This window comes from Tribolium castaneum, chromosome 5 (assembly GCF_031307605.1).
Source record: "Tribolium castaneum strain GA2 chromosome 5, icTriCast1.1, whole genome shotgun sequence".
Classification (NCBI taxonomy): Eukaryota; Metazoa; Arthropoda; class Insecta; order Coleoptera; family Tenebrionidae; genus Tribolium; species Tribolium castaneum.
Genome location: NC_087398.1, coordinates 3454597 through 3482485, shown reverse-complemented (window position 1 = coordinate 3482485; position 27889 = coordinate 3454597). Strand labels below are relative to the sequence as shown.

Below are 27889 nucleotides of genomic sequence, written 5' to 3'. Positions count from 1 at the left end.
TGGAAGTTAGGGGTTACGTGGACATGGGAGCGGAAGTTTGTGTCATCCGGGATGATTATGTACCCAAATTAAAACTTATGTGTGACTGGGACAAGAAGAAGGACGTTACGGGCTACGGCGGTGCAGTTACAAGTGTTTTAGGAGCCGCACAGGTGGATGTAGAAATCGACGGCATCAACGCCCAGATCGAACTCCTGGTGGTGCCGAGGGAAACCCAGGAGATTCCAGTGATAATCGGGCATCCATACACCGAACAGCCGCACATCGAAATTGTAAAAACACCTCACGAACTTATAATAAGAAAATGTGAAGAGAACGGTGCGAATAATGCTCCAAGAACGGTTTTGTGGGCGAGTGAGGCGTCTGTAATTCGAAATAACTTCCTGGGGCACATCACAGTCAGGACACAGACACCAGAAAGTACCCTTTGTGTCGAAGGTGGACTACGCGAGTCGGGAGAGTGGGTACCACGATGTGTAATAAGCACAGACAGGAACGGTGACACGGTGTTACCCATTTTAAATATAAGTGGAAAGGACATAAAAATTGTTGAAAATCAAAGTGTTGCGCGAGGGGACGTGTGTCGAGAATATACACATCGGCGAGATGTTAACACGGAACCTATTGACGCGTGTGAAATCAACACTGATTTGGCCGGGAAAGACGCGGAAAAAGTGTTGGAACTTATAAATGATTATCGAGATTTAGTGGCCCGAAATGTTAAGCAAATTGGATGTACGAATCTAGTAGAAATGGACATTGAATTAACAGACGATAAACCAGTTGTCTATCGACCGTATCGTATGTCGTTTTCCGAAAAAGAACAAGTGCGAAATATAGTGCGCGAATTGAAAGAGGCCGATATAATTGAAGAAACTGATTCTCCATTTGCAAGTCCGGTAATTCTCGTAAAGAAAAAGTCCGGGGAAGTGAGGATGTGTGTCGATTATCGAGCGCTCAATAAGAAAACAGTGAAACAGCACTACCCCTTGCCGTTAATCGACGATCAGCTGGATCGACTTCGGGGCCAAATCTACTTTACCTCAGTGGATTTGTCCATGGGATACCACCAGGTACCAATGTCGAGGGACGCGCGAGGTAAGACGGCTTTCATTACCCCTGATGGGGTCTACTGTTTTAAGAGAATGAGTTTTGGGTTAGCGAATGCGCCCTCGCAGTTTCAAAGATTAATAAACATAGTTCTTGGGAATTTGCGATATGACACTGCGATGGCGTATTTGGACGATATTATTATTCCGTCCAAAACTGTAGAGGAAGGATTAGCTAAGTTAAAATTGTTATTTAATAGATTTAGATACGCGAACTTGACGTTAAACTTGCGAAAATGTTTTTTCTTTATGACAAAAATTGATTATTTGGGTTTTACAATTTCAAAAGAGGGTATTGAACCGGGAAGGGATAAACTTAGGGCAGTGGCTGAGTTTCCGGTACCTACAGACGTACACAAGGTCAGATCGTTTTTGGGGTTGGCTAGTTATTTCAGGCGTTTTGTCCGGAATTTTGCAATTATTGCCCGTCCTCTCAGTGACTTATTAAAAAAAGGAGGTAGTTTTAAATGGGGGGTAATACAGCAAAACGCGTTCGAGTCGTTAAAGAAAGCATTAATGAACAAACCAATCCTTTGCGTTTTCGACACGGGCGCCTATACAGAACTTCATACAGACGCGAGTTCAACGGGGTTAGGTGCCGTGCTTCTGCAGAAACAGAATGACGGAACATTGCGACCGGTGTCATTTTACAGCCGAAAAACGACACCCGAGGAAGCGAAATACCACAGCTATGAACTAGAATGCTTAGCAATTGTAGCGGCACTAGAGAAATTTCGCGTTTATTTGCTAGGGATTCATTTTGTAATTCGTACTGATTGTAACAGTTTAAAATTGTTGGCAAATAAAAAAGATATGCATCCAAGAATAGGGCGTTGGTTTATTAGGTTGTCAGAGTTTGATTATACCGTTGAGTACCACCGGGGCGAAAACAATAAAGTAGCAGACGCCCTTAGCCGAAATGCGGTAGAGGCTGGTCGGGCCGTGCCAGTGGGTGGACTTCCAGATGTCATGGGGATAAAGATAAATACGGATTGGGTAGCGGCATTACAGCGTACCTGCAATGAAACTAAAAGCGTTTTACAGAAATTAGAAGAGGGCGATCAGGCAACGCACTCTAAATTTACGTTATGCAATGGTCGTGTTTATCGGGTAAAAGATGGAAAGTGGCGATTGTATGTACCTGTCGATTTAAGATTTGATATAATTAGTAACGCTCATAGAGAACTTATGCATTTGGGAATAGATAAAACGTTGGACAAAATAAAAGAGAGCTACTATTTTCCAAAAATGCGGGAAGAGGTAGGAAAATATATCAATCGATGCATTAACTGTTTGTATAGTAAGACACCGCGCGGGAGGCAACCGGGAATGCTGCACCCGTTAGACAAAGGCAGTACTCCGTTTCAGGTGGTGCATATCGACCATTTGGGCCCTTTTCCGTCAAGTAAAACAGGAAACAAATACGTATGCGCTATTATAGACGGCTTTAGTAAGTACACAGTATTAAAAGCGCTGCCGGATGTAGGAGCCGAGGGAACTCTTAGTTTTTTGAAAGAATTCGTTTCTAATTATGGAAAGCCCAATAAAATAATTAGCGACAGAGGTACAGCGTTCATTTCGAAGTTGTTCGAAAAATTTTGCGGTGATTGTGAAATCCAACACGTAAAAATTGCAACAGCAAGTCCTAGATCGAATGGACAAGTGGAGAAAGTAAACGACGTGATAATAACATGCTTAAGTACAAGTACGGATGACATAGAAGGTAGTGATTGGGACGAAAAATTAAGCGAAGTACAATGGGCTATTAATAATGCAACCCATTCGGTCACTAAAAGAACGCCTTTTAGTTTGGTCCGGACATACACGCGAGACGGGTTCACTAATAATCCGTTAGCAGCCGAAATACGCGATTTAAATACACGCTTAAATACGGAAGAAGAGCAAAATTTAGTTGCGGATCGGCTGAAAAGAAATGCGGATCGTATGTGCGCGAATTTTAATAAATCGCGGCGTCAGGCTAGGGTTTTCAAGCAAGGGGATTTGGTGTTGGTACGGGCTGAGGTACCGTCGACCGGCCAAAGTCGTAAATTGAGCCCTAAGTATCGAGGACCCTATGAGATTGTTAAATTTATAGGGAATGATAGATATTTAGTGCAAGATATAGAAGGCGAACAACAAAGTAGTCGCTTCTATAAAGGAATTATTTCTGTAGACAGATTAAAATTAGTTAGTAATTTAGAGGAGTAATAATTAAGATAAAGTAGGTTGTACAAGTGTTAAGGGTAATGTTAAATTTTTATCGGAATTTTATTATTAGAAAAATTTGGGGACATAAGTAGAGTGTTTAGTTTCGTTATTTTAAGTTATGGTAAGTGTCATTAGGGGAATGAGTGATTAGATGGTTGGGATGTGTTCTCGAGGACGAGAACATTGTCAGGAAAGGCCGAGTTGATATGAATTCGTAGAATTGTAAGGGATGCTTGGGAGGTCCGAATGGTTAGTGTGTGTGAGGGCTTTTAGGGCGAGTGTGAAAGATGGGAAACATGTGTTAAAGATGAATGCCGAATGTCTGGATTTTTAGAAAATAAGTTAGTCTGTAACTGGCTTTTGTAGAGTAAAGTAAAATTAAAAGGTCCTGTTGAGAAGATCGTAGTTTATTTACCCTATAATCCTGACGTAATAAATTATAAACTATAACACAAATAAAACGGATTTTTCTAGAAAAATCAATAACGGTATTGCAGATTTCGAATTTCGCGCCCGATTTAGCGGAAGCAACTCATGTTCTGTCCTTGTCTATGGAAGGTTTCGAAGCGTCGGAAAGCGTCTAGATTCTTCTCGAATAATCTAGAACGCAGAAGGCTATAAAAGCAACCGAACAAACACGAATCGCTCAGAGTTGAAAAAGCAAGCGCTAAGTGAAGAGCTAAGAAGCGACAAATTTTCCAAGTGATAATTTTCCCAAAGCAATTTTCAAGTGATTTGTTCGTGTGTGCATTAATTTAAGCAAGGTAGGTGCAAATTTTCCGATTTTCCGGCCGTTTTCAGTCAAGGTTATGTCACGCCGGTGTTTGACCCCCAAGTCTGGGAAATCGTACGTTTTTCGCTAGGCTGCGGTTATTTGAGACGAGTTTATTAATCCTTTGACTATTTTTTCGAATTTGAAGACCGTTTTAGAGTTTTCCCGTTTTTTGTGTGGTTTTCTGCCAAGGTTATTCAGAGCGGTCTTTGACATTGCTACGAAATTTAATCAAATTTTCCGGACTTTTCCACGTTGTTCGGTGTCCGATTAGTCATTTTTTAGTGATTCATGAGTTCGGTGAAATTTCAAGGTCGAATTTAATTGCAGATGCCGGAAGAAAACCAAAATGGAGATGTGGAAACCTTCGCCTTCCAGGCGGAAATCGCCCAGTTGATGAGTCTGATCATCAACACCTTCTACTCGAACAAGGAAATTTTCCTTCGGGAGTTGATTTCCAATTCGTCAGATGCGTTGGATAAAATCCGTTACGAGTCCTTGACCAACCCTTCCAGACTCGATTCAGGCAAAGAACTCTACATCAAGATCATCCCTAACAAGAATGACGGGACCTTGACCATTATTGACACCGGGATCGGGATGACTAAAGCCGATTTGGTCAATAACTTGGGCACCATCGCCAAGTCCGGCACCAAAGCCTTCATGGAGGCCCTCCAAGCTGGGGCTGACATCAGCATGATCGGTCAATTCGGTGTTGGTTTCTACTCGGCTTACTTGGTAGCAGACAAGGTCACAGTCGTTTCGAAGAATAACGATGATGAGCAATACGTTTGGGAGTCGTCAGCTGGTGGTAGCTTCACTGTAACACAAGACCGTGGCGAGCCTTTGGGCCGTGGCACCAAGATTGTCCTTCACATGAAAGAGGACCAAACCGAATTTTTGGAAGAACACAAAATTAAAGAAATTGTAAAGAAACACTCGCAGTTCATTGGCTATCCCATCAAATTGGTCGTGGAGAAGGAACGCGAGAAGGAGTTGAGCGACGATGAGGCCGAAGAAGAGAAGAAGGAGGAAGAAGGCGAAGACAAGGATAAAGATAAGCCAAAGATTGAGGATGTAGGCGAGGACGAAGATGAAGACACGAAGAAGGAAGATAAGAAAAAGAAGAAGACTATTAAGGAGAAATACACAGAAGATGAAGAATTGAACAAAACCAAGCCGATTTGGACAAGAAACGCTGACGATATCAGTCAGGAAGAATACGGAGAGTTTTACAAATCGTTGACTAATGATTGGGAGGACCATTTGGCCGTCAAACACTTTAGTGTTGAGGGTCAATTGGAGTTCCGTGCCCTCCTCTTTGTCCCACGTCGCGTTCCATTCGATCTTTTCGAAAATAAGAAGCGCAAGAATAATATTAAATTATACGTGAGGAGGGTTTTCATTATGGACAACTGCGAAGAACTCATCCCCGAATATTTGAACTTTATCAAGGGTGTCGTCGATTCGGAAGACTTGCCTTTGAACATTTCCCGTGAGATGTTGCAACAAAATAAGATCTTGAAGGTCATTCGTAAGAATTTGGTCAAGAAATGCCTAGAGTTGTTCGAGGAGTTGGCCGAGGATAAGGACGGCTACAAGAAATTCTACGAACAGTTCTCGAAGAATATTAAATTGGGTATTCATGAAGACTCGCAAAACCGGGCCAAATTGTCCGAATTGCTCCGTTATCACACTTCTGCAAGTGGCGATGAGGCTTGCTCTTTGAAGGACTACGTGAGCCGCATCAAGCCTAACCAGAAACACATTTATTACATTACTGGCGAAAGCAAGGAGCAAGTGGCGAATTCGTCGTTCGTTGAGAGGGTCAAGAAGCGCGGTTTCGAGGTCGTTTACATGACTGAGCCCATTGATGAATACGTCGTACAACAAATGAAAGAATTCGACGGCAAAACTCTCGTTTCGGTCACAAAGGAAGGTCTCGAATTGCCTGAAGACGAAGAAGAGAAGAAGAAGCGCGAAGAAGACAAAGCCAAATTTGAAGGACTTTGCAAGGTTATGAAGAGTATCCTCGATAATAAGGTTGAGAAGGTCGTGGTATCGAACCGTCTAGTCGAATCTCCCTGCTGTATTGTTACGTCGCAGTATGGCTGGACCGCCAACATGGAACGTATCATGAAAGCCCAAGCTTTGAGAGACACCTCCACTATGGGCTACATGGCGGCCAAGAAACACCTCGAAATCAACCCCGACCATTCAATCATCGAGAATTTGAGGCAGAAGGCTGAGGCTGATAAGAATGACAAGGCTGTTAAAGACTTGGTTATTCTTTTGTTTGAAACCGCTTTACTCAGCTCTGGGTTCACCTTGGATGAGCCTCAAGTCCACGCATCCAGGATCTACAGGATGATCAAGCTGGGTCTGGGTATTGATGAGGAGGAAGCCATGATCACCGAAGATGCACAAGGAGGCGATGCACCCTCTGCTGATGCCGCCGAGTCCGAGGACGCGTCGAGGATGGAGGAAGTTGATTAAGTGTTCGAATGTTAGGACATGTGTTCTAGTATGTTCTAATTGTCATTCCTAGTGTTTTTTTATATTTCTTAATTATTTTTATAAAAAATGAAGTATTATTTTGGCGGCCTACCGCCGCCGTGTTAACACCTGTAAAAGTCTGAGTTCGTTTTTTGTGAATAAAATTGATTTAATTAATTTCTTGGTTTTATTTGAACGCCTTTAACAAATAATTGTTGAAAAGCAAAAAATCCATCACAAATTGGGCTTGGCTTCGCAAAATCAAGTCACGTGACACATTTGACAGATGTTTGAGTGAATCTTAACCTTAAAAATGGAACCGGACGAAAAACACAAGAGCCAAAAGCCGGCCCCTACAGGTAACACGCTCCCAAAGTGAGACTTTTAGTCCAATTTTGCGTTTCTAGACGATCCGGAATGCATTTATCGCATTTACAACGTCCTCTCTTACTTCATCGTCCTCGTAGTGATCGGAATCCCGGTCTGGTGGTACACCACCCGGGTCTACAGGGCGAGTCTGCCCCTGGACCGCATGTTCGACGTGACCCTCGCCAACAAAACCGACAAACAGTTCGGAATCCCCCTTAGCCTCGAATACGACGTCCTTATCACAATTGTAAACCCGGACCCAGAAAACCTACACGTGGAGCTCGCCGGTGAGGACCTTGACGCGAATCTCCAGCCCTTCCTTTCCAAAATATCCCCAATCGCGGATTTCATCGTCAAGTCGCAGTGGCTGTATTTGACCGAGCTGGGGGCCATCCCGCGCAAAATCATCGACAAGTACGTACTGTACGAGGAGCAACTCCCGCACGTTATAACCCCCTTGGAGAAGAAACTCTGGTCGCATCTATCGCCCCGACCGTGCTTGAACCTCGTCTTGTACGTCTCGCACTGCAATGTGCCCCTGTTTATACGAAACAGTCGGGATGAAGACACCGCTAACGCGTTTTTCAGCCCCAGGTGGGGCGGCATTTACATCATAAACCCGGATCAGAATTCTTGCTATGTTAAAAACTTCAAACCCGATGTGCAACTCATCACGGCGACGTTTATATCGCAATTAGGGAAGATGCTGAAAATGGGGGGCACCACAGAGAGGGATGTTCAAGATTTGATGAGACGCAAAGCTGAAGATATGGTCGACTCGACTCGCAGGACGTTAAAATCACTGGCACAGCTTTTATCGGAAATAAACAGTATTGTGATAAGCGATGACGTGGCGCTGAAAATACAAATTGCGGTGGATAATGCTGACGTTGCTGAAGACTTGTTGGGGAAAAATGATGTTGAAAATGCGCTAAATTTTGCCAAAGTTGCGTTTAAGAATGCCGAGGCCGCGTTCAGTGACCCGTCTTTACTGGCTTTGCTTTACTTCCCTGACGATCAAAAGTGAGTCGATTATCTCGACTGTTTGCTCTAATTCATCGTTTTTTGCTTTCAGGTATGCCGTTTACATCCCTCTGTTCTTACCTGTAATGATCCCAGTGCTGATGTCTTTAATAACTGTGAAAAAGTGGTACAAAGAGAAGAAGTTAAAGACTGAATAATTTTTTATTTTAAATAAAACAAGCTTTACACAAAATCATTTTATTAATTTTTATATACAGTTATTACAAAAAAAAAAACACTAACGGAAATAATTACCGTCTGTACAAGGTGCCAATTGACCTATAAAAATATTAATTTCCGGTGTGATAATAAATTAAGACTAAATTAAGTAAGTAAAGTATGTTTAGAATTGCTGAGAATGCCCAACGAATTCGACTCTGAATGTCCCCAGCTATTCGTAACGTCCACTAAAGTGAAAAGATAAGACACAAACTAAAATAATTCGTCCGCGGTGGGTCCATCAAGCCACTCACTTAGTCGATTTTAACAGCTGAATAGATTTTCCGGACGAATGCATAAGCCGCAAAAAATCCGATCGTTCCGGTGAGCAACCAAAACGTCAAAACCATGAGTCCCGTGTATCCAAAATACAACAAAGTCGGTATAAATTCGGTTATTTGTAGTTTCGTTATAAAATAAAACAAGGAATAGCCCAAAATGTGCAAAGCCGAGCCACCGGAAACGATGAAGCTTCGCCACCACCAGTGATAATCCTGCAAAAATTGTTAGGACTTGCATACGATATTTTCTCCATTACCTCGCCGCACAGTTGGAAATAAACCATAACTATGGAGATCTGAGAGCACGAAATGACTAATATGATAAACACCAAAAATAAAAATCCAAACAGGTAGTAAAATTGGTTCTCCCAAATTGCCGTAAATATGAAAAATAGCTCAATAAAGACGGCACCAAAAGGTAAAATCCCGGCCATTAAAGTGCTGAAAAATCAATTCGGGGGATTTATTTCCACTTACCGCTACTTACCACAGAATCGGGTTCATGTACCAATGCTGGTCCGGCACTTGTCTTGGAATTTGATTGGTCCGGACCGGGTGTTGGTAAGGTTGTTTCCTGTACCCGAAATAATACCCCAGGTATACCAAGGGCAGAGAAATGAAACACCACATCGTCAGTAGCGAAATCATCGTCGCAAAAGGGACAGCCCCGCTTGAGGCTTTGCCCCAAATAAAAAAATTCAAGAAAAAGCAGGACGTGGCCACGATAGCTGGGTACAGGGTGGCCGTGAGAAAAGCAGCCCGTTTCCATTCGCGCCCCTTCATGGTCTTGTAAAGACGCGCCGAAAAATACCCAGCAACCAGACCCATGAACATGTAGAGGAAAATGGCAGCTGTGGTTAAAGCCCCCCTAGATGCGGGCGATAGCATGCCCAACATGGCGAAAACTGTAAAAATCTACTTAAAAATCATTAAGTTATGGGTTAGGCATCGTACAAAGAGTGATCAAAGCCATTAGGAAAATCTGGATTCCGGATCCGACAACGGCAGCAAACAATCGCGAGTTTTTCGGTGGCCGGAACACGTCTCCATGGACTAGCTTCCAGCCCGTTTCCTCAATCGTCTCGTCAAAACTCTCATCAGCGTTGTACTTGGCGATGTCTCGCCGCAAAGTCCGCACCATAATCATTGTGAGAATCCCAGAAAGGAAGAAAATCACAACAATGGAGTTTATGATCGAGAACCAGTGGATCTGGACGTCGCTCATTGCAAGGTATGTGTCCCAACGTGACGCCCAACTAATTTTCGAAGGCTCCCACTGGACCTCATACGTGAAAAATAGCTGGGTGCCAGTGGTGGTGTCCACAATTTGGGGGTCAATCAACTGGGGTATCGGCTTTTTGGGGAATGAGCACGTCTTATCGACAAATGTGTACTCATCTATGTGGATCGACTTGGCCTCAACGTGGAACCCAACCACGCGGTAAATCTCCCTAAATACATTGCCTATAATTGGACAATTACCCCTGATGATTACTCACGGGGTCGGGTTGTGGTACAAAAGGGTGAGCTTGAGGTGATTGTTGATGTAGTTGCGATCACCGACCGAATTACCCAGCCTGTAGCCGTGCTCGTACTGGATTTCGTTCGTCTCGGGGTTCAAAACAGGCGTAGCAGCCGGGAGATTGTCCACTAGTCTGGAAACACGTTTTAGGAACACAGTCATAGAAAAAATTAGTGCGGACGTACAAATGCACGAAGTACTCGTGTTGGATCCGATCCACCACAATCTGGGACTCCCCCACGCTCCAATTAATCGGATTTTTGGGGGTATTACACAACAGCGTACAGGGCGTATTCACTGCCATTTTCACGTCGTACGGCGTGTTGACAATCCTGTCACCCCTTAGTACTTCCCCGAGGTTCTCCGATTTGTAGTGTATCGCGTTTAGACCACCTTTAGGTAAACAAAACGGAAGAGAGTAATACTCGTACGGCAATTGCGTGTGGATACTCGTCATTTTCACAGCCTTGACTTCGATCGGATCACCGGCTTTGAAATCAGCCGGTGCCATCCCCGGAACATAAAACGAATAACATCTCGAAACACAGAAACTTATCACAAACAGAAAAAATTGCTAAAAAAGTAAGGTTAGGTCACGTCACTAAACTACCACCCAAATACCGTGCAATTCATTTTGGCGCCACGTAACCGGTGAAATGTGGTAATTCTCAACGTCTGAAATGCTAAAATAGTGTAATAATCATTGTTAATCAATTTAAAACCGTGCCATTAACGCCAATCAACCACCAAAAGTTGTGACAAACGTCAACTGCACAACTGGTTGCCCACACAAACAAAATCATCCTTTTTATCTCTTTATTAACACAAAAATTGCCGCAAATTGTTGTCTCACAACATGGAACGTAATGTTACGCGCAGCCTTAATTAGTTATAATTAAAAAATAAGATTAAAATAAAAAATGCCCGCGCATTATTGGTTGCCTATACAAGAAAGTAACACTTTTTATAATGTTGGGGTTCTTCTGTACCAAAACCTGGCCCGAAAATCGTCCGAGCAGGTCAGAAAGGCGGCCTGCGTGGGGCTGTGCGCTATGAGTCTAACCGCCCCATTGTGTCCCAAAGACATCAACTGCTTCCTTGAAGCATTCCTCGAATTCCAGGCACACAAAGACGTCGTTGCCTCGTCAGGAAACAGGACGTAATCCTCAGTGTGATTAAAAACAGCCTGAGCCTCATATTCCTGCTTTCCGGTCGTCCCAGCTCCCGTATAAGCAATCAAACACCGGCTTGTTGTCAGTTCCCACAATTTGCAAATTGAGTTTTTCCCCGACGATAACAAATATTTGCCGTTTTTCGAAAATACGACCGAACAGACTTCAAGTCCGTCGTGTGCTTTCTGAAACGTGTTTATGCAACGGTTCGAGACCGCGTCCCAAAGTTTAATATTGCCGTCTTTGCTACAAGTGGCAAAAACTCGCGCGTCTTGCGACCATTTGAGACAAGTGACGCTCTGGGTGTGTTGGTGGGAGGGGAAAGCACAGACGTAGCATTGGAGGGTATTGACGTCATACAGTCGGACGACGGGGTGGTTGGTGGCGACGATCATGTGGTCGCCCCCGGGGTGGAAAGACATGGCTCTGATTGGTTCCGACTCCTGGAAATATTTTATTTTTATTAAAAAAGGGTGCTTGATCCTGAATTTTTAACGTACAGATATTGTTTTAAACGCCTTCTTGACGCTGGCTTTCGAGATATCAAACATCTTAATCGTGTTGTCCTTCGACCCTGACACCAAAATGGGCTCCTTAGGGTGGAACTCCAGACAAGTGACCTCCTCCATGTGGTCATACAGCGTCCTAATGACAGGATGCCCCTGTTGTTCGCCCCTTGAGGGATCCATCTCGTCCGGCGCCGACTTGGCCAACATTCTATCAACATCCAGAATCTTAATACTAGCGTCCACACTCCCTGTTGCAATTAATTGCCCATCACTTGAAAAACACCCAGCACGACAATTCCCTTTATGTGACGTCACGTACGCAGTTTCATACAATGCGGGTTCGGGCGCTGGGATATTTGACTCAGTCTCAAATTCGAGATCAAGCCCCGGACCGATATTATTGTTCCCTATGCCGGGGTTTTGGGGTCTCTCCTTACGGTCAGGCTCATGTTCTAACCCGGCCATGACAATATGAAAAAGACGGTCACTGGGGGCACACGGAGGGTCCGCTTGGACTGCGGCCGTGAGATTAGTGCCGATGCTTTGGTGGCCGTCATAGAAGAGTTGGCTTGAAGGGAAAAATTTAGGTTAGGTTGCCGGTTTTGGGTGTTTTACCTAATAATGAGGCGGTAGAGGAACTCGCGACTCTTGAGGAGGTTCGTCGTGTCCACGTCTTCGTCCTTAATGCTTGAGTTAGTCATTTTATTGAGGTTTTTTAAATATTCCCTTTAACAACAAATGCGACCCAAACAAATCTAGAGGTTTCGGATTTGTTACATTGGTAGTTTGCTGTAGTAAAAAATTATTTTTTTTGACCAAAACTCGATAAAAAAATTAAATTCGAGTATTTGGAATGTAACGTATTACTATTTACCTTGATTTAGTTGCTTGGAAGGCAACAAATTATTTGTGAAAATTTCTTTAGGGATATTTTTTGCGTTGGCAAAAAGGAGGCAATTTAAAATTAGCCTTGAATTTTTTCAATGAAAGAAGGAACGTAAAAAAACTACGACTGAAATGCTGAATTCGAAACCTTTATTGAAAAACTCGATAGGCACAAAAATCGTTATTCAGTAAGAGCCATGGAATCGCCGTCTCCGGACCTCCTGCTGCCCAGGTCGTCCGTAGTTGAGGGTTCCGTTTCAGTGGAGATGTCCGGAGTCGAAGCCATGGCAGCTGAAACTTTTAAATTTAGATAAAATTTCCGTTTTTTGTCGTTTCTCACCTAAATCGCCCCCATCCATCAACAATCTGTTGAACTTGGCCCAATAATCGACTCTCAAAAAGTGCAAAATCTTCACAAACTCTTCGACTTGCAGTTCAGGGACCCTCACAATATCTCCGTAGATCAGGCGTACGACTTTTCTCATCACATCCTGGCTGAACTCTTCTAAAGTAATTTCCCTGATGGCTACCTGGTTCTCCAACAACTGGCGAAAATAGAGGCTTCGGGTCATTAAAATAAGTTTATGAACGCACACACTGCCGTGGGCGCAGAGAATCTCAAAATCGAACAATTCTCGACTGAGAGGATCGTCAAAATGGAAATTTTGGACTTGAGCACCGTCGGCGTAAAGACCTGCGTTCATCTTGACCGGCTTTGAAACACTGACGAGGTCGAGGAAGATAAAGTCGGAAAAAAAGTTTGAAAAAGTCAGGTGATAGCGTTTGCGGCGGCATGCGAACGTGCGAAAATGTCCGAATTCCATAATTCGATCGAAGAAGTGCAATTAAACGAGAAAAATGAAGAAAACAGCGATAAAAATGTGAGCCAGTTTGAGGGAAGCAAATTAGTGATTGATTTTTTAGGCCCTTTCGTGCGAATTATGTAATGTTAAAGTCACCAGTGTGAAGATCCTTCAGCGCCATTTGGAAGGGCGAAGGCACAAAATGAAGGAAGAGAGACAAGGAAAAACATTCGTTTGTGAATTGTGCGATGTCGTCGCAAACAGCGAAATTCAGCTAAACATCCACTTGAACAGTAAGTCAAATGTTGAGTTTCGAAATGATGAGAGACGTTACAGGCATCAAACACAAGAACAAGCTGATGAAAAAAGAAAACTTCATTTCGGACGCGACAGGAACCGCTGGCTTGTGGATCTTACTCTTCTGTGTCGTTTGTATTTTTATTAACTTATTGTTGTTGTTTAAAGTGATTTGCCAGTAATTTTGTTCATTGTTACCAAATTTCTATTACCATTAAATTGTTGAACGATTGAAACGACTTTTCTTAAACCCAAATATATATTTCAGTGAGTAATAGCAGTAATGTACAAATCAAGTGTTTTTATTTCTATAAAACCGAATCTATAGAAAGAAACACTAACCATAATCACAATCTAGCAGTCTCATGTGTCTAACTAAAACAGCCCTCGACCTCGCAATAAATAGCCTTAAGTTTAATCAAGTTCGGGAAGATTTTCCTGAATCCAGTGAAGCGCATTTCTAACATTTGCTAACTTAGCTCTACACAAAAAACTAGAAATCAACAAATACTCGGGATACGTCCTCCTCCAATTCCTTGTAAATTTCTCCCCAAAACTCTTATTATTGATTTTGCCCTCGCACAAAACCTTCGTCGTCAAACTCAACAACCACTGCAAAATCTAAAAACAAACGAATGACGATTGCTATTTTACCTAAACAAAAGACAATCACCTCGCCACTTGTTGGTACTTTCAAGCCCGGCTTTAGCCACGTGCTAGGTGCCCACAAAAACAACTGACAAACGTTGGCCGCAACTTCCGGATCGAGACGCTATTTTGAAAAATAATTTACCCTTAATGAAAAACAAAAAAATCATTACCAACCTTATTGGGATTGCGCTTCAGGAGATTGGCCACCAAGGCTTGAATCACAGTTGGCACCTCGTCGGGCAATTTCGGTAAATCCCCCTCCTTGTAATTAAAGTTTTTCAACCGACTTGGGCCATAAAATGGGTTATGACAGTTGAAAATCTCGTAAGCTATGGCTCCTACGGCCCACAAGTCGGCTTTGGAATAATTCAAGACGCTGAAAGTGCCCGGTTTTTGGCAAATAATTTCGGGGGCCATCAATGCAGTGTTGCCACCCTTATCCATCTCATAGCTCGTGTAAGGGAGCGACAACCCGTTGGTTTTATCAGCAAGACAACACCCAAAGTCGCTGATGACTAAAATGGGGCTTTCGGGTTCGCTGGTGTCGAGTAACAAATTATCGGATTTGAGGTCGCGGTGTGCTATGCCGTGAGCTGTCATATGAGCCACGCCTTCTAGCAACTGGGCGAGTAGGAGGAGCGATGTGCGGGTTGATGGAGCTGTTGAGAGGAAACTTTGCAAGTTGCAATCGTAGCGTTTCATAAGGAGGAACAGCGACATGTTCCGGCCTTCGCCCTCGGGGTGGAGTCTCGGGGGCAGAGCCGCGGGGTACAAGTCCTTACTACCCTCCAATTCTTGGATTAAATCAGTAAAAACGGAAAATATGGCAACGATATTGGGATGCGGTGGCAGATGTTTCCGCCGATTGGCCAACTCGATTTCCCAATTGTTCAAATCGTGGTTGCTGTAATACATCCTCGCAGGAACCGTTTCGCGATACATGGCCTTGAGGATTTCCATAGAATTTGATTGGATGTCGTAGTTGAACATCATTTTCAGCGCGAATGGGTATTTGTTGTCGTCGGTTTCGTCGTCTTTCACTTTAGCTGAATAAACCACGCCATTGGTGCCTTTGGCTATCGGTTTGCCCAATGAGAGATCGTTTAAAGTGATCGGGTTCGATTCGAATCGGCTTTCGTCGATGTCGTAATACTGCCATTTGATTTTCGAGATGGCTTCGCGAATTTCCCAACACACACCTTCAAGTTCCTCTTCTTTGGTTAAAATTCCGGTACCGGAAGCTATGCTCACGCCCACTAGGGCAAAAAACGGGGCGGAGTCGCCGAATAAGATCCTGGAAAATGAAAAAGTTCAGACACGCCCACCGTGACCACGCCCACATATAGCATTATACATATGTATAAATAAAGCGTGATTACATAGCACGTTTGATTGTTGCATCAAAGATAAAATTAGCTTGAATAAAAAATTAAAGCTCAAATTCCTAATACAAGTCTTATCAAAATTGTGTTTACTGAAAATGTAATTAAGTTATAACAATAGAATTTTATGTTATGTATCGACGTAACTATTAAAACAAATGAATTACCAGCAATTATCCTAAACTGAATTAAAATCAAAGAAGGCCTTGAAGCCATCCTGCGTTAAATAAAAACACAAAAAAGCACCACTTTTAAATGTGGTTTTTTAAATGATGATAATAAATCACAATTAAATTAACACTCTGCCTTTCGTAAATTGCTAATAATTAAGAAAAAAAAGCAAAAATTCACATTTTTGTTTATGCAATGTCACTGATTGTCACAGCCAACTTTGATTTTTTTAATATTGTTATCCTTACCTTCTGGTGGCCTTCTTCCTCAGCTCGGCCGAAAGGCTGTTGGTGACCCTATTAAGCACATTATCGATCAGAATCCGCCTCGCCTGCAGCCCCAACTGGACCCCCACATTTCTCAGCGCAAAATTCTTGGGTATCTGGGTTTTGGGCAACGAAGACGGGGCTGCTGTTGCTTGTGAAACGGCATTAATTTTGTCGCCAATTGTGGTATTAAGGTCTCTTTTACAGAATTGTTGGATAAGACTTCTACCATGTTTAAATAAGCGGCTGCCGACGGCGCGTACGGACATTTTGTACCGCGTGGAGGGACGGCACCCTCAGCAGGGCACTCGGAGAAGAATCAACACAAAAAACACACGGGAAATTTGATTTTTAGAGAAAAATTCCGCACTTTGACATTTCGCCCCCTTGAGGCACGACTGCCATCTTTATTTTCAAACTCGGGAAATCTGGCCCAATCACCAACAGGCGTCTGCTCAGCGTCTTTGTCTATTTTATAAGCTAAAAAGAGAGAGACGAACCGACGCAAGTCGTAGATACGCCACAATTGCATAAAATTTATTTTTAAACTTTTTGCGTCTTAAGTTATGACTTTAAGATAATTAAAACTTTACTCAAATAAGCCAAATTGGTGTTATGCTTCGGAAAGTAGGGTAATTTATCATAAAAATTATATACTTGATGAAACTGCAAGTCTCGCCCGTAGATGGCGCGTTGATTGTTTGAAAAAATAGTGGTCTATAAATGTTTAGTTTAAATAAATATACACTGTCCTAGTTTTAAATTTAGCCTAAGTTATTAGGAAGGGGTAATTTTAAATAAATAATTGCGTAATAAAAGTCGCACAGTGCCTTATTTTCATCTGTTCTAGATGTCAGCACATGGAAAAAAAAAGAATCAACGGTTATTATTGACAGTTGACACCTGTCAACAATGAATTTAAAATCAGTGATAAAAAGCTAAATTTCGCCAAATACAATCACTTTCCGTTAAGTTTTCCAAATCCCTAGTCATTATTTATTCACCATGAAGTTCCCCAGTTGTACTAGTTTTATTTTAGTGTTAATTTTACTTTTCTTCAAAACTTGGCAAGTTCAGACAGGTTTCACCGATTATGTAAAAACAATAGGAAGTTATTTTACGTTCACCGAACCCGAAAGTGATTCTGTCGGTGAATTCGTCCAACGAATTCCCTACGAAGTGTCCACAGTCGATGAAAAATTCATATCAGAGGCAGCCAAGCTCACAGGTGTAGCTTTATCAGAGCTAGATTCATGCCAGCAAAGAGTAAATATGGTTTTTTGTATTTGCAACCCTTACTAACTTATCTAGAACAGGTGGTACTGAAGCTACGCTCTGATTGCGATAAGATGAACGACGAGCAGCTGGCTAAAATGGCAGTACATCTCCTAAACTGCCAATCGTACGTTGAAGGGCGCCCTATTTTTCCTTGCACCGATGACATGAGCATCCGCGACTGCACCGGAAGCATGGACTCGGACACGTGGACGAGCTACCACCTCATGAGTAACCGTGCAAGAGCCGTCTGCTACACCATCAGACAAATGCAGTTCCGCGGAATGGCAGAACACTCCATAAACAGACTCATGGACACGGCCCGAGACCAACTCAAAACCCTCGGGAAAATCGCGGAAAATCAGCAAGATCTGCACGACATTGCTGAACAAACGCTCAGTTCGTTAGCGCAAGGTCACGAGATTTTGACCAATCAGCAGCGAGATATCCAAAGAGCCCAGTTCCACGGCCAGCTGGTCTTGGAAGATAATATCCGCAAGCTATCACAAGAGAAAGAGTTGATCGTTGATACTCACAACCAATTGGTGCAAATGACGCACAAGATACAGCGCCGGTTGGAAGATTCAAGCAAGAATCTTGAAAAACAAAGAGGCGAGACCCGCCAAAACCACGAGGAGTTGCTAGACGATCTTGTCAAGATTCAAGATAAGGCACACGCCATTTTTGAACGAATCGGTAATTACGATTTTTTAATTGAGTATATCTAGACCTGTGTCCAAAAGAAAGATACCAGAAAATGAACTGCTGAATCACTGGAGCAAACCGTTTTGCTCTACGACTTTTAATTTTTGAGTCATGAATTTTTTTGTTGAATAAAATTTTTCACTATGGAAAATGGCTTAAATTTTTTGTGAAAAATCGATATAAAATGTAAAATGAGTCCTAGAACACGGAAAAATCGAGGAAAACCGGAATAAAAAACTACAAAATGGCACAGGTTTAAAGGCAAAAATTTTTTCAGTTTTCAAACGTCGATTACGGTCAAACTAAAAGAGTTAGGAGAAAACGCTTTTTTTCATCGTAAAGAGCACATCAAAATCTATAAGATAGGATCGGTTTTATTTGGTTTGGAGACCCTTTTATAATTAGCCATTTTTAACGGGGGGGTGTTTTTAAACTTTTTTTAATTTTTTTAAATTTTCTCAATTATGGCTAAACTATTCAAAAAAGTGGAACTTTTTTGATCCTTGCCTATACAAAATGATCCGGGGAATCGATTGGCATCGAGAAATTTGCGAAATTTCCAACAGTTTTTTATTTATGAATTTTTTTAAATTTTACCTATTTTTGCTTTTATTTGCAATTTTCTCAAAAACTATTAGTCCTAGAACAAAGATCTTTTTTGAAAAGTATAGAAAATTAAAAGAGCTTTCCAACGATAATACACTATGGGGTTATCTCTAATAGTTCCTGAGTTATTGCTCGATAAATGTTCCGGATTACCGAAATCGACCAAAATCGCGAGAAAAATTGGAAAAGTCAAACATCAAAAAATCGAACATATGGACTTTTTTTGGACATTTAACAACTCGAGAAGGTTGTAAAGGCACATACAAGTCCATACAACTATGTTACAACGAGTTTAAAAAAACATCTTTTTTTTTTACTTTTTTGAAGGTAAGTGTAAATTTTTGCAAGACAATTCATAACTTTAAATTTTGTGAAAAGCTGGTATAATACAGAAGATGAGCCGCTGAATTCACTGGAACAAACCGTTTTGCTCTACGACTTTTAGTTTTTGAGTTATGATTTTTTAAATAAATAACTTGGCGCATCCACCATTTTTCTTCATGTAAAAATAAGCTTTTAAATGAGTTCTGAAGTAAACTGGTGTTGTAAAAACAGCGACATAATACGTAAAATGAACCGAAGAATTAGCTGGAACCAACCGTTTTGCTCTACGACTTTTAGTTTTCGAGTCACGTATTTTTTAGTGAAGAAGTGAAGCCACATTTTTATCTCCGAGTTCCCCGTGTTTGTTTCAGAGGAGTCTTCGCGACTACTCTTCGAACAGAACCAAAATTTTAAAACCCAGTACGAGGAAACTCTCAGAAATCTAGCCGAAGTCAACCGAACAGTCCACAATTTAGTCACGTTAGTGGGGGGCACCCGCCAGGCGTTAGAGGAACGTCTGATGTGGCTGACCACAGCCCTGGGGGGCACCGATCTGGCCGTGGAGCGCCTTTATCTCATCATATGGCATGCCGCTTTTATCCTAATCTCAATGCTGACTTGTGCTTTTCTCTCCGCACGCCTCACCACAAGATTAATAGTCGCGACTTTGCCCCCCGTCAATCTGGGCCTTGCCCTGTGGGGCAGCCCCAATCAGTTGGGCCCCTTGACCCTTCTAGCCACAATTTTAAGCCTAGTTTTGGGTAAGTCCTCACGTTTTGTTTAAAAAAAATGCGATTTTGTGATATTTGAACAGGTCATGTTGTCATGTTTTGGGCTCTAGCGCTCAAGGTGAACGTTCGGGGGCGCCTCCCGTGGCGCAAGGAGCCGCAGAAAAAGCCGGAGCAAGTCCCCGAGTTTGATTTAAGTACAAATTTAGAATCGGAAGAGTTGGATGATTTTAATTTGAATAGTTTGGGGTCACCGACGCCCCCACATTCCAGGAGCGGCTTTTACCGCCCCAGGTCTCGGAGTAACACTCCTTTGGTTTTAAATGGGAGTGCTAGGGGCGTTTGTCACGCCAAAACAAGGGTTGGCACGCCTTGTAAGTTGGCGAGTCTGCCGGGGCGGGATTTTTGCTACCGCCACCAAACCGGGGATTCCGTCATGGGCTAATCCCAAAATGTGATAATTTCATTTCTGATCGTCTACTTTTAAGCCTGATTTATTCAATATTATTTAATTAATTGTAGTGTACAACAAGTAATTCTAGTCTAGAGTAGGACTGATTTATCGTTTTATTTGTTTTATTTTTTTAATTTCCAAGAGACAGAAGGAAATAAATTATTCTACCAGTCACGTGACAGGGGCTATAATTGTTGCAAAATTTGGCCCAATTTCAATAGATCCGGCGCACGTATTGCCAACGTGAATTAACAATTAACTCTGGAAACGGTTTTATTTCCATGCGTTTCGTCCGTGGAAGTGATAAGATCGATATCGCGCAAGCTTTTAAATTCGCGACGTACGCCACTGGTGTAGTCGTCGCGCAAGTGTGAGACGGTGTGTTCGTTTTTCACCTTTACATAACCTACGAGCGAATCGAGGGCGAAATGGACCGGATTTTTGAACAGTAAGTTTGCAAATTTTGTTTTTTTTTTCGGAAAGTTAGCGTAAGGCGCGCCTTTTTTTAGAACGCTGTTCGAATATTTTACAAATGTGTGGGTGCGCTCCCGCGTGCTTGCATTATCAATGTTTTGCTAAATTGTGTAACAGTTTCGTAATTTATCGGCCTTGGCGCGGGAACAATTAAAGAGCATCAGGTTGATGCATTAGAATAGGACTGCAAAAATAAAGCGGGCCTAAAGTTGCATTTTTGGGACTGGACCCCAAGGCGAAAAAGTTTGCGGGGTTTGCGTAAGCGAAACGTGATTTTAGAATGTAATTAGGTGACTTACAATCTGTAAGTTGATATTAAATAGTGATTTCCGGTCTTGGATGGGTTTTTAAATGGAGTTTTACCGGTGATTGTGATGTTTTATTTAATGACGCACGTGTGTTTACTTGGTTTCCAAGAAAAAAATAGATGAGTTTAATTTTTTTTTTTAGAAAATGTCGCTGTTTAATTTTATGTAATCAATAGTGATTCGCATAGTTTTACTATGTCGCGACCTTGAGATTGTTAGAAGATTGTTACTAACAAAAATTCAGACATCAAGGGAATTCTGCTCTTATCATAATTACAACTTTGTTGATAAAATTAATTAAGTAATAATTCAGGAAATGTACTCATCTTTTTAGATGGAATATTTTAATTTTACGAAACACGACACATATCAAAAATTATTTTGTAAAAAATGAGCAAAAAATCTTCCATTGTACTTACGAAAATAAACTATTTTTAAGAAGTGTTATTTTATTAAATAACCCATTATTTAGATATTGCAGAATACATTGACGAAATTACATTATTGTTTCTGATTAGTTAATTCAAGTACAAATGATGAAACTGAACAAATATCAATTATTTTTTGTCATTTACTGGAATAACTTTCTACAAGTATGGCGAATAATTTAAGATTGACTTCTGAGTGATCACAGGTGAGTAATAATCAAAACGTTGTACGCATTCTAGGTTTTAATTTTTTTATACCTTATACAGAGGATTGGTGTTAGCTTTCCCTATGCCTAATTTTTTGAAAAATTTTGGTTTTAAAATTTTTTTTTCACTTCAAAAATCGATAATTCTGCCCTTTTTTAGAAATCGAATTTGGACAATCAAAAAAGAAAGTCTCTACCTTTCCTTCAAAAAAGTTTGCAAACTCCAAAATTTTTCCTTTTCTACTAATCATAAGATATAGACCTTTTCTTTCAAATAAGCCAAGAAGAATTTCTGAATTTAAAAAAATGCCAGAGTTATCGAATTTTGAAATCAACGATTTTTTTTATTTTTCAAAAAAACCCAAATATTTCGAAAACGACCAAATTTAGGTAAAGGGAAAGCTTAAAATAACTCCGGTAATTCAAAAATGATTTGTTTCAAATTGCGGGTGTCGTTGTTATTGAAATCTGGAAAAATGTTCGACTGATTTTACTAATCCCTTTATTAGGCATTATCTAGCTTTGTTATTTAGATTACATCATTTTCGTCATTGCAATAACATTTCAAATTGTTTTCGCCGCAATCAGGCTTTAGGGATTTTGCCAATTTTTTTATCATTTCGTTCACTCGTGGAAATCATATCTTTTGATATGTTTTCGCAGTGACGTTAACTTATGTTATCACAAGTATATAGAAAAATGTTGAGTCATAAAACATGATAATAAAACAAGTGGTGACGTTGAAGTGCCTTTTTATGAATCCCAGACAAGTCTCTTGAGACACAATCCCACCTTGATTACACCAACGGATCAATGATAGTATTCTAGGTCATTCTGAGACAAATATTTACATTAAACGTTTTTTCCCCAATCAAATAATCATCCGTCACCCAACAATCAAACCCGCCCTTTGAAAAATGTCATTTTTCATCGCTTTATTTCTCCTTCTAGTTTGTAAATTGGAAAAATGGCCTCAACCCTTGGAAAAATCGCACTGGGTGGCCTCACCACCACGCTGGGTGCCGGCCTAGCCTCTTACCTCTTCCTCACAGACGACAAAGACAATCGAGTAGGTATTATGTCTAGTCCCAAGCCAATTCGCTAATTTTTTTCAAGTGGGGCGCCGTTTACGCCCAACACAGCCCCCCTAAGGCCAAACGCAACCTCCCGAGCCGCGAGGAACAAATAAAATCGTTGCAGAACGACTCCTTCGATGTGCTTATCGTCGGAGGTGGGGCCACAGGGGCTGGATGTGCGCTAGACGCCGTCACCAGGGGGCTCAAGACGGCTCTCGTGGAGGCCGACGATTTCGCAAGTGGGACTTCTAGTCGCAGCACGAAGCTGATCCATGGAGGGGTGCGCTACCTCCAGAAGGCGATCATGCAGCTGGATATCGAGCAGTATAGGATGGTCAAAGAGGCGCTGCATGAGAGGGCGTCTATGTTACAGTCAGCCCCACACTTGGCGCATCCTCTGCCCATCATGCTCCCCGTTTATACGTAAGTCCGAGGAATTCACTAATTATTTGGAAAAATACAGGAATGTTGAGCTTGCATTCTCATTAAACTGGGGAAAACTGCCGACTATTTTTTTATTTCAAAATGTGAATGCTGTTGAAAATACAAGAAAAATGGTGGACAGCATAAAGTTTGCTTTAAAATAATCCGCGAGACGATATTTCAGCTGACAGGTAAAAGTGCCATGGATTTTTTTTTGGGCGTTCTATGAGTAGAATACGCAATTTTCTCTCGAAAATTTTTAAGGAGTAGAGAAAAAGTCCATAAATTAGTTCAAAAATAGTAGTTTTGGTTTCGTTATTAACGTATCAAATAAGTCAAAAATTAAAAACCAAAGATTTTTTATATTCTCTTGCAAAAAAAGTTGATCGAAAATGATGTTCTTACGCAAAATTTTTAGTTTTCTTTGAGATTTTGCTAAAACAGACTGAGAAGTCACTAAGCCAAGACAATAAATACACAATTTTTTGCCTTTTTCGAGCGTTTTTTGAGCTTTTTACAGCCAGAAACGCAATTATTTGGCAACGTTTAGTTAAATTCATGCGGTCATTTGACAGTTTTTCATTAAAAAAAAAATGCTAAAATTGTCTAAAAATTCATGAAATTTTACTCGTTTTACTCAATTTTAGTTGCTTTTTAATTAAAATTTCGTTAAAAATTTACCGAAAAAACATAAAATTTAATAGAAAAATGTCTTTTCAAACGTCTAAGCATGTTATTTTTAATGAGATTTTGTAAGATTATGCCAAAAAAAGTGAATCAAATGTGACACTAATTTTGTCTTTTTACGCAGAAAATCGGTAAGTATTTTTTTAAAACACTAAATTCTGATGAAAAGTTTGTTGTTTTTACTTTTTTCGCTTGTTTTAAACCGTTTCTGAGTTAAAAACATAATTATTATTTATAAAAATTTCGCTAAAACTTTGTCCAGCATGTAGATAATTAAATACAATGTTTAGTTTTGAAATTAAAACGAAGATTTTTTTACATACATTGTGAAACAAATAAAAAAAAACTGATCGAAAATGGTGTTTTTATTTGAGATTTTCTTAGAATTGCATGAATCTTGTTAAAAATATGCGAAAATTACAATAATTAGCCAAACATATGTCATTACTTTTGTTTTTTTCATTACTATTTGAGTAATTGTTTATTTAAATTTAGCTAAAATTGGCCAAAAAACACGATATTAGATCGAAATTTGTGCCATTTTATTTATTTTTTTCATTTTATTTGGTAGGTGTATGATTGAAATTGCGTTAAAAAAATAAGTCGAAATTGTTTTACTTTTTCAAAGTCAAAAGATAACTAAACCCTATTTTAATTTTTTGGTAAGATTTTTAGATCGATCGAAAAATCACCAAATCGAATCAAAAATTACCTTGATTTTCTCTTTTTCGAGCATTTTAACGACTTGATCTCGAAATTTTGTAAAAGATAAGCTAAAAAAATCTATGAATTAGTTCAAAAATAAAGATTTTGTTTCAAAAAATCACTAAAATCTGTTGGGAATTACATGATTTTTACCTTTCTCTTGTGTTACGAGACACGTTCGTTAGTTAGAAATACAATTATTTGGGAAAATTTTAATAAACATGGGCCAAAAATGTATAAAATAAAAAAATAAAGAAAGCTACACTAAAAAGTAAAAAATTATGTTTTTGTGTCACAGGAGAATATATTAAAATCTGAACAACTCAAAAATTTTAAATGAAATAGGTACCCAATTTTTTATTTCTTTCCAAACATATCAACATTTCAATGTCTCCTACAGATCAGAACAGTTATTTAACTTTCAACATAAAACAGTTTTTCTAATTGGTAAATAACTGGTCTTTGCTAATAATCCTTGAAATGTTCGAATTTTTCAAATGATTCATTTTCATTTGTTTCATTGATATAATATGTTTTTTGTCCGATTTTTTGAGCCGGCCTCCATTTCCAGGTGGTGGCAAGTGCCATATTACTGGGTTGGCATAAAAATGTACGACGTTGTCGCTGGTCGGAAGACCCTCAAATCATCGTATCTCCTCTCAAAGAAAAACGCCTTGGAGTTGTTTCCAATGCTTCGAGGAGACAAACTTTGTGGTGCTATAGTTTATTACGACGGCCAACAAGACGACGCCCGAATGAATCTCGCCATTGCTTTAACAGCCACCCGTCACGGCGCCACTGTGGCAAACCACGTTTCTGTGACCGGCCTCCTCAAAGAAAAAGATTCTTCCGGCAAAGAAATCGTGTGTGGCGTCAGTGTCAAGGACGAAATCACCGGAAACAAATGGAATGTCCCGGCAAAATGTGTGATAAACGCCACTGGACCCTTCACGGACTCCATCCGGAAGATGGACAATCCGGAAGTGAAAACGATTTGTTCGCCCAGCAGTGGCGTCCATATCACTCTTCCTGGGTATTACAGCCCGGAGCAGATGGGTTTGCTTGACCCCAGTACCAGTGACGGTCGCGTGATTTTCTTCCTGCCGTGGCAGAAGCAGACCATCGCTGGTACGACGGACCTCCCATGCGACGTCACCCACCATCCCAAGCCCACCGAGGACGAGATTTTATTTATTTTAGAAGAAGTTAAGAATTATTTGAATCCGGATGTGGAAGTGAGGCGAGGTGATGTCTTGTCGGCCTGGAGCGGTATAAGGCCACTCGTTTCCGATCCGAATAAGCCGGACACGCAGTCGCTTGCCCGTAACCACATTGTTCATGTTAGTGATAGTAAATTGGTAACGATAGCTGGGGGTAAATGGACCACGTATCGTGCCATGGCTCAGGAGACTATTGATGCGGCGATTGCCGCCTGTTGTCTCAAGCCGGTGCATAAAGAGTGTCAGACTGACGGGTTGTTGCTGGAGGGGGCGCACGGATGGACCCCCACCATGTACATTCGGTTAGTGCAGGATTTCGGCCTGGAGTGCGAGGTGGCGCAACATTTGTCCAAGTCCTACGGCGACAGGGCGTTCACGGTGGCCAAGATGGCAGCGCTGACAGGTGCGCAAAAAATACGATATGCTACTATTTATTAATTTTTTCAATGATTTTGAATCCATTAAAATTTGATATAGTATGCTTAATAGTTATTAATAATACTTAAAAAAAATATCGAACTAATTATATTTTGAAAAATGTTATTTTTTTGCCTCTTTGTCGTCTGAACTTTGGTCAAAAAATAAGTAAATGTTAATAATAATTGTTAAAATAACACTTTAACTGCAAAACCGTTCTAAAAATACTTAACGGTATCCATAGTATAATACGATCCGGTATTGTAAAGAAAATGGACGTTAAGCTAATGCATGTTTATTAAAAAAAAATGATATAAATCAAAGAAATACATTTATTCTGTAACTTATGATCTCTATAAAGACTACTTTAAGGCGCTTAATTATTAACATAAAATTAAAGCAAAACAAAAAAACAGGAATATCTGACATAATTGTTTTGACAAAATAAAATAATATCTTTTTAAAAATTTGCAACATTTTCTTTGGTTTTAATGACGTTTGGCATACCCTTAAAGAATCTGTCATAGTGTTCTGGCTTTTTCTTGTTTCAAACATGTTTAATTTTTTTTTTGAAAATTTTGTGCGTTAGGGAAGCGGTGGCCCATCATCGGCAAAAAAATCCACCCCGAGTTCCCGTACATCGACGCCGAGGTCAGATACGGCGTCCGAGAGTACGCAGTGACTGCCGTCGACATGATCGCACGAAGGCTTCGTTTGGCTTTCCTCAACGTGCAAGCCGCTCAAGAAGCCCTCCCTGAGATTATCACAATCATGGCCGAGGAGTTAGGCTGGTCTGACGGTAATAACCCTCGCAAAAACCCCAACTGTCGCATCTACAGTTAATTTTCGCAGAGGAGAAGCAAAAGCAGCACAAAGACGCCACAATCTTCCTCCAGAACGAGATGGGCCAGAACGTGAACCGCGCCAGCAGAGACAAAATCCCGATCAATTTGAGCAAAGAAGAGATACAGTTGTACATTAAGCGGTTCCAAATTATCGACAAGGACCGCAAGGGATACGTCTCGATCAATGATATAAGGAGGAGTCTCAAGGTAAAATTTCCCGACTTGTGTGTCCGTAGAGCCTTACTCACCCTTTCTAATAAAGTCTCTAGGTATGAAACTAACCGACGACGAAATCCACCACCTCTTATCCGATATTAACGTAACTTACAACGGCCAATTGGAACTGGCTGATTACTTGCAGGTGAGCCCCTTTTCGATTTTTCTAATTCGGTTCGTTTTTACAGCGGGATGATGGAAAGGAGGTTCCTGGTGAGGAGCTCCACGAAATCCTTCGGGAGATTGATACGAATATGAATGGACAAGTTGAACTTGACGAGTATTTGCAGGTTTGGCAAGCTTTGACGTTCACTTGTTTGTTTTTTTTTTATTTAATTTATTATTATCTTTGTGGTGAAAATTCGCACCCGTAACAATCTTTTTTTTCTCTAGATGATGTCTGCCATCAAGTCAGGCCATGTGACGTATTCGAGATTCGCCCGAATGGCTGAACTCGAAGAACAAAAACACGAGAAAGAAATGCTCAAGAAGAAGATTTCGGTCGAGCGCAGCGGTGGCGGCGTGTAAATTAAATTTGTGAATAAAAATTGTGTCAATTTGCTACTCAGGTGATTTTGTCGTATCGTTTGAGTTAATTTATTTTGTTGTAGCTCTCGTTTTAAATAAAATAAAAAGTACCACAAACAGAAACACAGT

The 27889-nt window shown here is 40.8% G+C and overlaps 8 protein-coding genes across 14 annotated transcripts; 5 read left to right on the top strand and 3 right to left on the bottom strand.

The window, feature by feature from the left end:
• Nucleotides 1–3973: 3973 nt before the first annotated feature.
• On the top strand, nt 3974–6762 carry Hsp83 (Heat shock protein 83). Its single transcript, NM_001313877.1, has 2 exons — nt 3974–4081; nt 4420–6762. Exon 2 carries the CDS (start codon nt 4420–4422, stop codon nt 6583–6585), a length of 2166 nt encoding a protein of 721 aa, NP_001300806.1. The 5' UTR covers nt 3974–4081; the 3' UTR covers nt 6586–6762.
• A 50-nt stretch (nt 6763–6812) lies between these two features.
• PIG-S (Phosphatidylinositol glycan anchor biosynthesis class S) lies at nt 6813–8170 on the top strand. Its single transcript, XM_015980173.2, has 3 exons — nt 6813–6944; nt 6993–7977; nt 8030–8170. Exons 1-3 carry the CDS (start codon nt 6899–6901, stop codon nt 8133–8135), a joined length of 1137 nt encoding a protein of 378 aa, XP_015835659.1. The 5' UTR covers nt 6813–6898; the 3' UTR covers nt 8136–8170.
• TM9SF4 (Transmembrane 9 superfamily protein member 4) lies at nt 8160–10778 on the bottom strand. Of its 2 annotated transcripts, XM_008196009.3 has the most exons (8): nt 10621–10778; nt 10185–10573; nt 9977–10132; nt 9432–9928; nt 8965–9382; nt 8735–8918; nt 8451–8690; nt 8160–8384 (listed from the first exon to the last, which is right to left on the bottom strand). In XM_008196009.3, exons 1-7 carry the CDS (start codon nt 10630–10632, stop codon nt 8451–8453), a joined length of 1896 nt encoding a protein of 631 aa, XP_008194231.1. In that variant the 5' UTR covers nt 10633–10778; the 3' UTR covers nt 8160–8384. The 2 variants fall into 2 exon arrangements, with proteins under 2 accessions (XP_008194231.1, XP_968061.1); XM_962968.4 differs by having other exon boundaries at nt 8160–8690.
• Nucleotides 10779–10801: 23 nt separating this feature from the next.
• On the bottom strand, nt 10802–12507 carry CstF50 (Cleavage stimulation factor 50 kD subunit). The gene is made up of 3 exons (XM_008196010.3): nt 12296–12507; nt 11672–12248; nt 10802–11614 (listed from the first exon to the last, which is right to left on the bottom strand). The coding sequence occupies exons 1-3, from the start codon at nt 12379–12381 to the stop codon at nt 10964–10966; spliced, it is 1314 nt and encodes a 437-aa protein (XP_008194232.3). The 5' UTR covers nt 12382–12507; the 3' UTR covers nt 10802–10963.
• Nucleotides 12508–12693: 186 nt separating this feature from the next.
• Pink1 (PTEN-induced putative kinase 1) lies at nt 12694–16590 on the bottom strand. The gene is made up of 5 exons (XM_963274.5): nt 16118–16590; nt 14491–15610; nt 14339–14437; nt 12906–14286; nt 12694–12856 (listed from the first exon to the last, which is right to left on the bottom strand). Exons 1-4 carry the CDS (start codon nt 16402–16404, stop codon nt 14080–14082), a joined length of 1713 nt encoding a protein of 570 aa, XP_968367.1. The 5' UTR covers nt 16405–16590; the 3' UTR covers nt 12694–12856; nt 12906–14079.
• On the top strand, nt 13307–13901 carry LOC103313242 (zinc finger protein 346). Its single transcript, XM_008196011.3, has 3 exons — nt 13307–13446; nt 13490–13661; nt 13705–13901. Exons 1-3 carry the CDS (start codon nt 13375–13377, stop codon nt 13845–13847), a joined length of 387 nt encoding a protein of 128 aa, XP_008194233.1. The 5' UTR covers nt 13307–13374; the 3' UTR covers nt 13848–13901.
• Nucleotides 16591–16797: 207 nt separating the features above from the next.
• Nucleotides 16798–20406, top strand: LOC100141529 (protein brambleberry). 2 transcript variants are annotated; one of them, XM_064356589.1, is made up of 6 exons: nt 16798–16922; nt 16986–17123; nt 17175–17401; nt 17452–18106; nt 19417–19806; nt 19860–20406. In XM_064356589.1, coding segments are annotated over exons 2-6 (1632 nt in total). In that variant the 5' UTR covers nt 16798–16922; nt 16986–17122; the 3' UTR covers nt 20219–20406. The 2 variants fall into 2 exon arrangements, with proteins under 2 accessions (XP_064212659.1, XP_001810287.1); XM_001810235.4 differs by having other exon boundaries at nt 16799–16922; nt 16986–17401.
• An 86-nt stretch (nt 20407–20492) lies between these two features.
• Nucleotides 20493–27883, top strand: LOC656064 (glycerol-3-phosphate dehydrogenase, mitochondrial). 5 transcript variants are annotated; one of them, XM_008196019.3, is made up of 9 exons: nt 20494–20675; nt 22595–22712; nt 22760–23142; nt 25106–26157; nt 26761–26970; nt 27024–27223; nt 27279–27377; nt 27421–27522; nt 27626–27883. In XM_008196019.3, exons 2-9 carry the CDS (start codon nt 22611–22613, stop codon nt 27758–27760), a joined length of 2283 nt encoding a protein of 760 aa, XP_008194241.1. In that variant the 5' UTR covers nt 20494–20675; nt 22595–22610; the 3' UTR covers nt 27761–27883. The 5 variants fall into 5 exon arrangements, with proteins under 5 accessions (XP_008194238.1, XP_008194241.1, XP_975782.1 ...); XM_008196016.3 differs by lacking the exon at nt 27279–27377 and having other exon boundaries at nt 20493–20675; XM_970689.5 differs by lacking the exon at nt 27421–27522 and having other exon boundaries at nt 20509–20675.
• Nucleotides 27884–27889: the final 6 nt, after the last annotated feature.

Excerpts from the sequence above, each read along its gene's own strand:
- CstF50 (XM_008196010.3), bottom strand. The coding sequence starts at position 12,381 with ATGACTAACTCAAGCATTAAGGACGAAGACGTGGACACGACGAACCTC. Across the intron at positions 12,249-12,295 it reads CTCTACCGCCTCATTATTAG|CCAACTCTTCTATGACGGCC; the intron begins GTAAAACACCCA and ends TTTCCCTTCAAG. Across the intron at positions 11,615-11,671 it reads AGGCGTTTAAAACAATATCT|GAGTCGGAACCAATCAGAGC; the intron begins GTACGTTAAAAA and ends AAATATTTCCAG.
- Hsp83 (NM_001313877.1), top strand. The coding sequence starts at position 4,420 with ATGCCGGAAGAAAACCAAAATGGAGATGTGGAAACCTTCGCCTTCCAG.
- Pink1 (XM_963274.5), bottom strand. The coding sequence starts at position 16,404 with ATGTCCGTACGCGCCGTCGGCAGCCGCTTATTTAAACATGGTAGAAGT. Across the intron at positions 15,611-16,117 it reads AGGAAGAAGGCCACCAGAAG|GATCTTATTCGGCGACTCCG; the intron begins GTAAGGATAACA and ends TTCATTTTCCAG. Across the intron at positions 14,438-14,490 it reads TGAAGCGCAATCCCAATAAG|CGTCTCGATCCGGAAGTTGC; the intron begins GTTGGTAATGAT and ends TTTTCAAAATAG.
- LOC103313242 (XM_008196011.3), top strand. The coding sequence starts at position 13,375 with ATGTCCGAATTCCATAATTCGATCGAAGAAGTGCAATTAAACGAGAAA. Across the intron at positions 13,447-13,489 it reads AAGAAAACAGCGATAAAAAT|GCCCTTTCGTGCGAATTATG; the intron begins GTGAGCCAGTTT and ends TTGATTTTTTAG. Across the intron at positions 13,662-13,704 it reads GCTAAACATCCACTTGAACA|GCATCAAACACAAGAACAAG; the intron begins GTAAGTCAAATG and ends GAGACGTTACAG.
- TM9SF4 (XM_962968.4), bottom strand. Across the intron at positions 9,383-9,431 it reads AATGGCTTTGATCACTCTTT|TTTTCGCCATGTTGGGCATG; the intron begins GTACGATGCCTA and ends AGATTTTTACAG. Across the intron at positions 8,919-8,964 it reads TACATGAACCCGATTCTGTG|CACTTTAATGGCCGGGATTT; the intron begins GTAAGTAGCGGT and ends TTGATTTTTCAG.
- LOC100141529 (XM_001810235.4), top strand. The coding sequence starts at position 17,141 with ATGAAGTTCCCCAGTTGTACTAGTTTTATTTTAGTGTTAATTTTACTT. Across the intron at positions 18,107-19,416 it reads CGCCATTTTTGAACGAATCG|AGGAGTCTTCGCGACTACTC; the intron begins GTAATTACGATT and ends TGTTTGTTTCAG. Across the intron at positions 19,807-19,859 it reads AATTTTAAGCCTAGTTTTGG|GTCATGTTGTCATGTTTTGG; the intron begins GTAAGTCCTCAC and ends ATATTTGAACAG.
- LOC656064 (XM_008196019.3), top strand. The coding sequence starts at position 22,611 with ATGGCCTCAACCCTTGGAAAAATCGCACTGGGTGGCCTCACCACCACG. Across the intron at positions 23,143-25,105 it reads ATCATGCTCCCCGTTTATAC|GTGGTGGCAAGTGCCATATT; the intron begins GTAAGTCCGAGG and ends CTCCATTTCCAG. Across the intron at positions 26,158-26,760 it reads CAAGATGGCAGCGCTGACAG|GGAAGCGGTGGCCCATCATC; the intron begins GTGCGCAAAAAA and ends TTTGTGCGTTAG.
- PIG-S (XM_015980173.2), top strand. The coding sequence starts at position 6,899 with ATGGAACCGGACGAAAAACACAAGAGCCAAAAGCCGGCCCCTACAG. Across the intron at positions 6,945-6,992 it reads CCAAAAGCCGGCCCCTACAG|ACGATCCGGAATGCATTTAT; the intron begins GTAACACGCTCC and ends TTGCGTTTCTAG. Across the intron at positions 7,978-8,029 it reads TACTTCCCTGACGATCAAAA|GTATGCCGTTTACATCCCTC; the intron begins GTGAGTCGATTA and ends TTTTGCTTTCAG.